General features: G+C 42.1%; 1 protein-coding gene across 1 annotated transcript in view; it reads right to left on the bottom strand.

The window, feature by feature from the left end:
* Positions 1 to 490: 490 nt before the first annotated feature.
* The window catches only part of APLF (aprataxin and PNKP like factor), a 369,085-nt gene continuing 356,844 nt past the window's right edge, over positions 491 to 12,731 (bottom strand). Inside the window, exon 11 of the mRNA XM_073628226.1 lies at positions 491 to 883. Within this exon, the coding sequence (XP_073484327.1) occupies positions 681 to 883 (203 nt within the window). The 3' untranslated portion in view covers positions 491 to 680. The remainder of the gene's footprint in view (positions 884 to 12,731) is intronic.

The following is a 12,731-nucleotide window of genomic DNA, read 5'->3' as shown; positions in this document are numbered from 1 at the left end:
GGCCTTCTAATCACGTGGTTCCGAGGGCACCGCTGGCTCAACCAGCGGCCAGGGAAGCTTCCTATCAGCGAGACCTATCAGCATGCAGTGTGGCGTTAAATGCACTCGGATTTGGCTAGCCTAGTGTCTCACCTTGTCAGCTGGAGCTTTTACCGGAGGGGCACTTGGCATGCAATGCTAAGGATGGGTAGATGTGGATACCATGCTCTACTAACTAATGTTTGTGAGTGAATTGATTTTATTATTTTATCCATTTAATAAAAGGTTTCCCACCAGAGCCTGTGCGCTCTTTTTCTGCTTATGTGTTGACAGTCTCCAGTGCCCGCTGGCCAAGAGAGCTGCAAGGTGGTGCTACCAAAATAGGATTGACCCTTTCAAGGCTGGAACACCCTTTTGAATGTTTTTGGACTTCTTAAAATGGGATACTCTTGGCATGAGAGCAAGTACTGATTATTGTGTTTACAACTTAAAAAAAAAAAAAAATCAGACGTTGATTTGCAATTATTTTTATTGCTTCAAATGCTCTATAAGTATTTACTGTAACATAACAAATATATCATATTAGTATAAACATATGTTGTATGAGCTGAAAAGAAGCAAAATAGTAATTTCTGTAATAAAGTATCTGCTTTAAACTTATCTGTACATCACAAACATTAAAAGGGAATAAAAATTGGTTATCAGTGTTTTCCTTTGACAAAACGCTTTGCTTCTTTTACCAGCTGGTTTACATCTTCACTGTCTTTTTCCTCAGAGTCCGGCATCCAATCTGAATCCTCATCAGTGAAGTCCTCTTCCTCCTCCTCATCATCATCAATGAAGCTGTCCTCAAGGTCATATTCATTGGGCTCCCCATCATTATCACTGTCATCATTCTTTTTGGCTAGGGAAAGAAAAATAAACCCAGCTAAAACATGTCATGGTTCAAGGTAATAGAGACAAACAGAGAGAACAAAAACAGTAGGATGCAGTTTATGAGATACTGCTGAAATAAATTACTGCAACCCACTCTTTGCAATGGAAGAGTAGCCAACATAGAATTCTCGATCTATCAAACTGAAAAATGTTGTGTCCAGTCCAGCTCCCTATGTTTTGTGGACTGACAGCACATGAGTGGCCACAAAAAGGTACTTATTGTTTTTGATTCTTGCACACTTGTTGGACTGTATGACTTGAGTGAGTTGTCCCCTTTTCACTGATATTTCAGAGGAAACACAAGCCACTGTATGAGCCCTGTGTGCTGGCTTCACTGCTGTGTGTTATGGCAACACATGTATTACCTTAAACCATCACGCATGTGTTAATGCATTGTGGTGCGATTAATTATCAATGTTACCCTAATACATTAAAAAAGTGGCAGTGCATCACAACGCACGTTGTGGTGTGCTATGTTGGTAAAAATAATGCAGGTGTGTTTTCTGGTCCATTGTCAGCCCATTAAAATTAACAGGCTGCCCTTACACAAAGGGGTTGATTTACTAAAACTTGCAAAACTACAAAATCTGGTGCAGCTCTGCATAGAAACCAATCAGGTTCCAAGTTTTTTTGTCAAAGCTTAACCACTTCCCCCTGGGGTGCGTACCCGGAAGTGTCTGTGATCGCTGGGTCCAGAGGACCCGATGCATCACGGATCGGGGTAAAGGGCCAATGACAGAGGCCCTTTGCCAAGTGATCGCTCCTCCCAATGATGGAGCAATCACTTGTCAACAAACTGGTTCAGCTCTCTCCTCACACCGATCGGTACAGCGTGAGAGGAGAGGAGGGTGCCAGTGCAGCAGTGTGAGTGGGCTGGATCTGAAGTGCCCACAGCGCTGATCTGTGCCCATTCATGCCTCATCTGTGCCCATCCATGCTTCATCTGTACCTCATCCACCCCCATCCATGTCTCATCCGTGCTTTCTGTGCCTCATCCATGCCACATCAGTGCTCACCCGTGCTGCATCAGTGCTCATCCGTGCCACATCAGTGCTTATCCGTGCCACATCAGTGCCCATGTGTGCCACATCAGTGTTCATCTGTGCCACTACAGTGCTTCACAAAAGTGTAATAGGTAGGCAGGAAATTAGCTGTGTAATTTATTTCCCCTAGAACACCTGATGGTGCTCCCTGCATGTTGGGCCACTGTATGTGGCCAGGCTGTGTAAAAGTCTCACACATGTGGTATCGCCAGTAGCAGAATGTATTTTGGAGTGTAATTTTTGCTATGTACATGCTATGTGTTAAAAATACCTTATAAATGGACAACTTTGTAAAAAAAAAAAAAAAAGATGCGTTTTCATTTTATTTCCACATTTTCCAAGAACTTGTGGTGTTCAAAATACTCATTATGCCTCCTAGATTATGTGTTGGGGTGTTTGCTTTCCAAAATGGGGTCATTTTTGGCGTTTCCATTGTCCTGTTGCTCCAGGGCCTTCAAAAGTGTAAGAGGTAGTCAAGAAATTAAATGTGTAATTTATGTCCCTAGAACACAGTGTTCCCTGCATGTTGGGCCTCTGTAAGTAGCCAGGCTGTGAAAAAGTCTCACACATGTGGTATCCCCATACTCGGATATGAAGGAATAGCAGAATGTGTTTTGGGGTGTAGTTCCAAGTATGCATATGCATTGTGAGAGAAGTAACCTGTTAATATGTCAACTATGTGAAAAAAAATATTAATTTTGCAAAGAATTGTGGGAAAAAATTACAACTTCAAAAAATTCACCATGCCTCTTACTTAATACCTTGGAATGGTACTTTCCAAAAAGGCGTCATTTGGGGGGTATTTGTACTTTCCTGGCTTGTTAGTGTCTGATATGTAGTAGTATACATTTTGACCAAAATGTATGAAGAAAATATTTTTGTTATCATTTATAACAGAAATGAAGAAAAATGCATTTCTTTACAAAATTTTCAGTCTTTTTTCATTTATAGCGCAAAAAAAAAAACCCAGTGGTGATTAAATACTACCAAAAGAAAGCTCTATTTGTGTAAAAAAAATGGACAAAAATGTAATAATAGGATTTTTATATCAGCTTACCTGTAAAATCCTTTTCTTGGAGTACATCACGGGACACAGAGCCACAGTAATTACTGTATGGGTTATATAGGCACCTTTAGGTGATAGACACTGGCACACCCTAGACAGGAAGTTTAGCTCCCTATATAACCCCTCCCCTTACTGGGAGTACCTCAGTTTTGTAGCAAAGCAATACAAATCAAAAAGAGGGGAGGGACCTCTGTGATGTACTCCAAGAAAAGGATTTTACAGGTAAGCTGTTATAAAAATCCTATTTCCTTTATCGTACATCACGGGACACAGAGCCACAGTAATTACTGTATGAGATGTCCCAGAGCAATGCTATCTGAGGGGAGAGGACACCAACAAAAGTAGGGTGCAATCAGACCTGAGGACCTATACTGCTGCCTGCAGCACACTGCACCCAAAGGCAATATCCTCATGCCTTCTTACATCCACCTGATAGAATTTGGTGAATGTATGGACTGAGGACCAAGTTATGGCCTTACAGATTTGAGCCATGGAGGCTTGGTGATGCACTGCCCACGAAGCACTAACAGCCCTGGTGGAGTGCGCTTTGATTTGAAAAGGTGGAACTTTCCTCTTCAAACCATAAGCATGAATAATTACTTGCCGAATCCATTTGGCAATAGTGGATTTCAACGCTGTATGTCCTTTCCTAGGACCTTCAGGCAACACAACAAACATCTGTTTTCCGAAACTGAGCAGCCGCCTTTAAATAGATTTTGACTGCTCTCACTACATCCAAAGAATGTAGTGACTCTTCTTCCGTAGAACAGGGTTCTGGAAAAAATTAAGGTAGAACAATATCCTGGTTTAAATGAAAACCTGAAACCACCTTCGGCAGAAAGCTAGGATGAGGACGCATTACCACCTTATCCTTATGAATAATTAAATATGGCTCTTTACAAGAAAGAGCAGCTAATTCTGATACCCTTCTTGCAGAAGATATGGCAACCAGAAACCGACTTCTTTGTCAAGAGGATCAAGGGAGTATGTCATATCAGCTCAAAAGGCTATTTGTGTAAAACCGACAAAACCAAATTCAAGTCCCAAGGTTTTATGGGTGACCTAAACGATGGATTAAGCTGTGTCACCCCCTGTATAAAACTATGGACCAGGAAATGCGAAGCAAGTGGTCGTTGGAACAATACTGATAAGGCCGAGACCTGGCCTTTGATGGTACTCAAGGCCAGCTTCATTTCTAATCCTATTTGCAGAAAAGCAAGGCTTCTACCTATAACATACTTTCTAGGATGCCAACCCCTGGACTCACACCAGGAAACATATGCCTTCCAGACTCTATAATAAATGGCACTGGAAGCTGGCTTCCTTGCATTAATTAAGGTAGATATCACTGAGCCTGAAAGCCCACAATTCTTCAGAATGTGGGTTTCAATAGCCAAACCGTTAAATTCAGCGTTTGTAAGGTAGGATGGAACACCGGTCCCTGCGATAGCAGGTCTGGACGTGGTGGTAGGGTCCATGGGGCCCCTACCGCCATCTTTACGATCTCTGGATACCAAAATCTTCTGGGCCACAAGAACCATGACTTCCCTTCATGCTTAATCCTGCGAAAAAGTCGTGGTAGCAACAGAATAGGAGGGAATGCATAAATCAGTGAAAAAACTGATTCCACGGGGTCACAACCGCATCTGTTTCATATGTGAGTGGATCCCTTGTTCTTGACACAAAGTTGTCGATTTTGATGTTGAACCTGTACGCAAACAGATCTACATCCAGGATCCCCCATCTTTGGCATCTAGTCAGGAAGATGTCGGGGTGAAGGGACCTTTCCTCCAGGAACAACTGCTGGCAACTCAAGTAGTCCTCCTGCCAATTCTCTACCCCTGGAATGAAGATTGCCGATATACACGGCACATGCTTTTCTGTCCAGGTTAGGATATGGTTTACCTCTCCCTGGGCTACATGACTTCTGGTGCCCCCTTGGTGATTGATATAAGCCACTGCTGTGGCATAGTCGGATTGAATCCTGACAGGATAATTCCGCAACCTGAATATGGCCTAGAATGTTGATGGGCAAGGTTCTTTCAGTTCTGGACCATTTCCCTTGGACAGTTGCCTCTTCCAGGACTGCTCTTCAACCCGAAAGGCTGGCAGCTGTTGTTACCACCTTTCTGGTAACTGGTACAAAGGGTTTCCCCTTATGCAGATTTTTGGATATCCTCCACCAACTGAGGCTCTGGCGCACCTTTGGCGACAGAGGCATTGGAAAAACTTTGACCCTCTTGCTCCAGGTATACAGGATACTGTTTTGCAGCAGTCTTGAATGAGACTGAGCATAGGGAACCGCTTCGAATGAAGCCACCATCTTTCCCAACAACCTCATGCAAAGGCGAATAGAAGGACCCTTCTTTGCCCTGACCACCTGAACCAGCTCCTTTATGGAACTGACAGACCCAAGTATTCTTAATCTTCTTAATGGTTTTAAAAAGAAGATCTCTCTAGGTTGAGGACCCAACCTAGGTATTCCAGGTAGCTGATTGTGGTGACCATGCTTTGGTCTAAGCGATGCTACCGACCCATCTATCAAGAGCAGGTCGTCTAGGCATGCTACAATTGTTATACCATGAGTCCTTAAACTGGCCAGCGGAAGGGCCAGAAGTTCTGTAAACACCCGAGGTGCAGTAGCTAGACCGAAAGCAAGGCTACAAACTGAAAGTAAAGTTTTTCTACTTCAAAAACGCAGATATTTCTGATGAGCGGGGAAAATAGGCACATGCAGCTATTCATCCCTGATGTCGACTGATGCCAGAAGTTCTCCTCCTTATAGGATGGAGACAACAGATTGGATTGATTCCATGCGAAAAGAGCGGATATTCAGGAATCAGTTTAGATCCTTGAGATCTAGACTGGGTCTGACATCCCCATTTGGTTTTGGCACAGTGAAAAGGTTTGAAAAAACCCCAACCCCTGCTCCATCCCGAGGACCGCCATGATCCCTTTTTGAGACAAAAGTCAGTCTAATGCTTGAAAAAGAGACTTTTTTTTCTCTGGATCTTTGGACATTTGCCCTGAGGAAAACGAGGAGACGGGAAATCTCGGAACTCTAGTTTGTAACCTAGAGCTATTATGAAGACCATCCATCTGCCTTAAAATTCCTCCTGCCAGACCCTTGAGAACTGCAGAAGTCTTCCCCTCACTCGAGCGAGCGGGGGCGCCCTTTCGTAAGAGGCTTTAGCATTCAGGCTTGTAGGTTTCTTCCCCCAGGACTTCTTTTTTCCCTGGGGTTGACCCTGAGGTCCTCTTGAACCTGACAGTGGAGGCCATCGCGACTGCCTGGAGGCTGACGCCCTGGCACTGGAGAAAGGGCCCGTTTAAATGAGGGACGTTTTACTCCTTTTCCTAACTGGCAAAAGGGTACCTTTCCCCATCCCCAAACAGCCTTTCACAGTGGAAAGGAAAACCAGCCAGGAGCTTTTTGCATGGTTTTTTAACAGGAATTCCAATTTTTTATCAGATGGATTCCTAATGCCGCGTACACATGAGCAGACTTTACGGCAGACTTTGCCCGGCGGACTTTTCGACGGACTTTACGATGGACTTTCTGAATGAACGGATTTGCCTATACAAAATCAACCAAAGTCCGTCAAATTCGTACGCGATGACGTACGACCGGACTAAAATAAGGAAGTTCATAGCCAGTAGCCAATAGCTGCCCTAGCATGGCTTTTTGTCCGTCGAAGTAGCATACAGACGAGCGGACTTTTCGACCGGACTCGAGTCCGTCGGATAGATTTGAAACATGTTTCAAATCTAAGTCCGTCCAACTTTTGAGAAAACAAAGTCCGCTGGAGCCCACACACGATCGAATTGTCCGACGAAATCCCGTCCGCCGGGCAAAGTCTGCCTTAAAGTCTGCTCGTGTGTACGCGGCATAAGAATTTGAGCATTGTCAACCAGACAAGTCAAACTTTTATCCACAGAGGATATAGCAGTGTCAATTGCTTCCTCCATAGGATAAAGTGTTGAAAACTTTTTAGGAGGGAAAAAATGCTTATCTGGGTGATTCCACTCGGAATACATAAGCTTTTCCAGCAATGAATGGACAGGAAAGGCATGCAAGCTTGAGGAGGCTTTGGTGAACCCAAACTTTTAAATGTGGAGCGGACCATTTCAGTAATAGATTGCACCAGGATGTGAAGCTGAAGAAGGTCCTTCCCCACCTTAATCCCCCGGTAGAGGAGTCATCAGCCTCTTCACGGTCCCCTGAGGGGGATTCCTCTTCCCCTTCCCACTGTTCCTCTGTTTGAGGGTCCTGGTGGTAGAAGGGGATCTAATGCGTTTACTTCCACTCTGTGAAGATGCGATTAAAAACGCTAACCTTTCCTCTAATCCAATTATGACTGAGGAGAAAACTTCCTCAGTAATATAGACGGGCTGATATGTTGGAAGAAATTGCAACCCCTGACGACCCCGATGGCTCACTCTGACCAACCTTCCTAGGCCCTTCAGGTGTTGCAGAGGGAGGGTCTTTAGAGCCTGAGGGCGAACCCTTTGAGCCCTTGTTTTTTGGGGTACTTGTACCTCCCCTTCTGACCACAGTGCTAAGCACAAATGCAGAGATACTACCAAAAATGCACTGATTGCTGAGCAAATAGTCCAGCAACTGCCGATGCTATTAATGCTCAGCCTGATGCTAAGTAAATGTACCCTGGGAATGCCTGTGTCACCAACACTCACATGCCCCTGTCTGCTCTGTGTCCCTCTGTTAGCTGAATGCACCTGCAAAAGGTGCACATTACACAGCCCCGCATTTGTGAACATCTGAGGCATGTGCTAAGCCCCGCCCCCTCCCTCTGACTTTCCACCGCGCCCCCTCACTTTTCAAAAAGTACTGCTTTCCCTCCCGCGGGGCTCTGATCCGACCGGATCGGCATGCGCGGGGGGGGGAGGGGCTGGGGTGGAGCAGGAGAGCTGCTGGAGAAAAATGCCGCACTATGGCGGTGGCGGCGCGGCATACCGCCGACTGAACCCTGCTCCCTCGGCCTCCTAGAGAGAAGAAATACCAGTCCAGGTGTGAGATTCTACAAGAAAAAGCCCCCCTTTCCAACATCTTACTTGGGCTTGGGCTGGACTGGAGGAAGCGTGTTGCTTGTAATGACACAGAGCGAGACTGACAAGCATGGAATCAGGTACGTGGCGACTTTAGGCATGACAACATTTTACTTAAAGGAGAAAACCCATAAGAATTAGAAAATTCCTTAGGAATCTCCACTTACCTTATCCAGCTGCAAGGTTCTGTGGTAAACCAGACAGACCCAATCTTCACCAATCATGGTGGGCTCCATTTAAAAAACCGTCAGGGATCGGGGCCCCTTTTTATCGGGGGATCCACACCCCTGGACCCGTAAAGCACCCCGCCAGGAATATATGGCTGAAAAAACCAAGCACTGGATCCCGGGGTCCAGCTCTCTAAAAAGGGAAACGTTACAGGCAAAACCTTGTTTTTTCCGACACGAGGCCCAGGTACCATTCAATTCGGCCTGAAAAGACACTTTGAATGGATCCAGTTGCATAGCTGGCCCCAGCAAAGGAATATTCCAGTGGAGCTCAGCCTATCACATCTTCACTCGTGACCAACACCTAAGACACTGGCGAAAAAACTGAGGTACTCCCAGTAAGGGGAGGGGTTATTAGGGAGCTACACTTCCTGTCTAGGGTGTGCCAGTGTCCATCACCTAAAGGTGCCTATATAACCCATACATTAATTACTGTGGCTCTGTGTCTCGTGATGTACGATAAAGAAATGGGTACAGTGTTGCTGACTAATTGTCATTCAAAATGTGAGAGCAAATTGGCCTGGTTAGGAAGTGGGTATAAGTGGCCAGTGGGCAAGTTAACTGAACAAGCTGAAGTTAGAAGCTGATTGGCCACCATGCCAAGCTGCACCAGATTTTGCACTCTCCAGTTTTAGTATATCAACCTCAAAGTGTCTTACTGCATGAATCAGAAAAGTAAATAGGGCCTTAGCATTTTTGAGGTCTACATTGTTCTGATGGTGACCATGTAGCTATTTTGTAAAGCTTCACTAAAACAAAGTCACCAAATGTTAGAAATAGGGATGGGAACTAAACAAAAATGACTGTCACTGTGGTGTTTTTAACCAATTTACACCTACACTTGGATTGTATGTTTGCTTGACATTTGGAGACAATTTAAATTGGGGGGACAGGCTGTTGTTGTGGACATTTGATGGAAATCAAAATGCCAAAACATTTTCTATGCAGCTTCTCATCCGGCTATGACTGAGTCGCATAAAATACACACACTGCGTGTATCACTTGCAATTATCAGGCAGTGTAGATGTAAACATTAAAACAATTACTAACGTTCTGTTATAAATGATCAATCTTTTATTTCAATGCAGAAAAGAACAAGCTATTAATGTGTAAAGATCACCAGGTAAGTTAGAATTAAGGTCCCAATCACCCACATTTTAGGTGAGAGATATAATTATTTATGGTTTAATCAGCTCTAGTCCACATTTACTGACCCTAGCCATTCGGGACATACCTTCAGTGTCCATGCTACCCTTTTCGTTGTCCCATTTGAGTGCACATTAATTGATATGGCATTTATAAAGTTTTGATGAGTAGGAGCTTGAATAATCTATTCTTTCAAATAATGACAATTCTTTGCTGTTTCTGGTAGTTATATTTGTCTAAGAACTTTGATTAAAACGCAAACACCAAAATTCTCATAAAAACTTATAACACGGCCATATTAATCGGTGTTTTATATGTGCCTGGAGTTTAGCTTTTATTTTAAAGTTCTCTATATGGTGGTAGGAATGATTAAGAGCCCTGTTCCTCAATACAGAGATCTTCAGGTTTAAAATTTAGTAGCAGGTACTTTTCTGATCTCAGTGCACCACTTTCGAGACCATTAAAGTTAGTTGGCAGCTTAGCTATGAGAATTTTGCAGAAGACTGCCGGCAAAGTGATACCACTGAGAGACACATTTTATTGCTTCCGAACATCAGACCTGAAGATCTCTGTATCTGAGAAATGGAGATAATTGCAGTGCACGCATTTCTAACTTGCCACCATCTAGAGATCTTTGAATCTTGAAGATTTTTTTTAAAACAAGTACATTTTATTGAAAACGTGAACAATGGGCTGAAGGTATGAAAGAAAAATTAAGGCAAATATCCAATTTTAAGAGGTTTATAAGGTCTACTTCTGCTATTGAGATGCAAGCATTACAGTTATGACAGTTATACTGCATATATTAAATTACTCCTCACAAGAGGGCTACCGCACAAAGCCACTCACATTTGCCATTTACAAGAATAAATTGCATATAAATAAACATGTTGTGTAATTGCAACTGATCATTTTTAAGGCAAATGACAAAAAAACAGGCATCACCCCAAGCTAAGATCTATTTCTTTCTCTATGACGCACATTTGAATATGAGTGCATCTGCATGACAAATCATTAAAAAAAAAACATGCAAGCCTCCAAATACCAAAATTATGCTATTTACGTCATAGATAAATGACTGGTTAAACCATAAAAATATTAAGTTAAAATATTTTATTTTTCATGTAAGTAATTAGCACATACTGTAGTTTAAAATCCATTTTGTCTTGTAGAATTATTATTTATTTATAGGATTATTCATTAACCAATAATAATATTAATACTTATTAACCAATATTAATAACAAGAATGAATGTGCTAATTACAAAATTAAATTAGAATAAAATTGAAAAGGTTTATCGTTTATACACATAAACTGAACAACCATTAAACCTGGAATGTTTGCAGAACGGGTAGGTGCACTGTTCAGAAATTAGACTTTACCCTGTATCTTTGTCCAAAACTATAGCACTTGTTCAAGATTCATTAATGTGGTTCAATTAATGCAAATCTGGACAGGCTAAAAACATTCAAGTATTTACATTTTGTGAAAATAAAATGAATCTGCGCTATAGGTCTAAAGATAACAAACGCAAATAAATACCAACAGGTTCTACATACTGTATATAGGATATGGTATATCAATATTAATTTGTAGGAAAAATGTGATGCGCTTAATTTAATCATACCAACGTCCAATAGAATGCTGACCTCATCAATAATGACTTATCCAAATATAAACAGTAAACAGATTATAAATGTGGCAATATGGCAATATGGTGCCACTCAAAAAACATACACGATCAATGCCAAAGAGTATAAAGTCCATACAATAGTGAAAAAAAAATCTTGCAGTTCTGACTGTCAGTGTTTAGAGATATTGTATAATACACTACATGCCCACTCCATCTTACTATACATAAGGGCTTGCCAGAACTTTTGTGATGTAATCCTTCCAAATATCCACCATAGGTGTTTAACAAAGTGCCATCTAGTGGCGGAAAAATAGAAAAAAACATTCTATATATACACAATGTTTTTTTACAAATACTGTATATATAAAAAGCTCCTGTGTTCATCCTAAAAATCAACTGCTCATCACATGAAGATCCAAGGGAAATTAATTTAAAATACCTCAAACCTCTACTTATAATTTGTAAATACAATATACAGAAGCAATTTGGAAGACACAAAAATAAAAGAGGAAATATAGAGACAACAAAATATAAAATAAAGTAAAATGAAATTAAATTAAGAGGGACAAAAGGGCACTCAAGCTAAAGTAACTGTTATTGATGAATGCACTGATGTCCCACTATATACTCAATTCAAATCATATCCAATTAAATCCTTCATAACTTGTACCACAAGTAATGTGCTGTATTTATTGCAGTGCCCATGTGGCCTGAAATATGTGGGGAGAACCACTCAAACCCTACATGTTCACTTGGGTAAACTTGGGTAATATTACTTACTTGACGATCTCCAAAGCTCTAAGTGTTGTTTCTCTCTGGTGCTTTGTTCCTCTGTTATCAACATGAGCCACTTCTGAGAAGTTTTCCTGACACAAGAGATACACTTGTGATGGGGAGGGAGCTCGGCACACAGCTTGTCTATTTAGGACACAGCTATGCATGTTCCTTCATCCCTTTGCAGTGTGTGGAGAGAGTGTGTCCCTTTCCTCCAATCAGCTCCCACACAGTATATAAGAGCTGTAACTGTAATCATCCACCCCCTTCTCCCTGCTCCTCACAGATGCTGAATGATTTGATCACACCTGTGATTTTTTTGAAGGGATGTAGACAAGAGAAGACTGCAGATAAGCAAGTAAATCTTATGAAGGAGGATTTATTTAATCTCTGTGCATTATCTGAGGCTTCTGACTTCACTGGGTATATGAGAGGGTTTACAACCACTTTAAGAAAGGTTTCATGGGCCATAGCATCTCAAAGCATTACGCACAGATTCATAACAAACCCCACTGGAACTTTTTTATTGGAATTGATAAATATATGCCACACTGGAGGGGCAGTTCTGTCAAAAAAGGGAGATATCTAAACTGGAATCCAAATGGATATACAATTTACAGGTGTTCTCCCCAGATGGACTGAATATAAAGTGGGACGTTAATGCAGTCATCAATAACAGTTAATTTAGCATGTGTGACTTTTCAGCCCTCTCTTTTTCATTTTAATGCAAATGAAGGCGTGAGCCAGACAAAGGTATAAAATTAATCCTCATCATGGCACCATCCCATTCAAGTACATCACAAACCACAACATAACCCCTGTAAGAGGGAGGGCCACATCCTAAAAAGGAGGAGGGGAC

The sequence above is a fragment of the Aquarana catesbeiana genome, linkage group LG04 (genome assembly GCF_042186555.1).
Source record: "Aquarana catesbeiana isolate 2022-GZ linkage group LG04, ASM4218655v1, whole genome shotgun sequence".
Classification (NCBI taxonomy): Eukaryota; Metazoa; Chordata; class Amphibia; order Anura; family Ranidae; genus Aquarana; species Aquarana catesbeiana.
The sequence above is the reverse complement of the archived record's forward strand: the minus strand, read 5'-3'. Positions and strand labels throughout refer to the sequence as shown.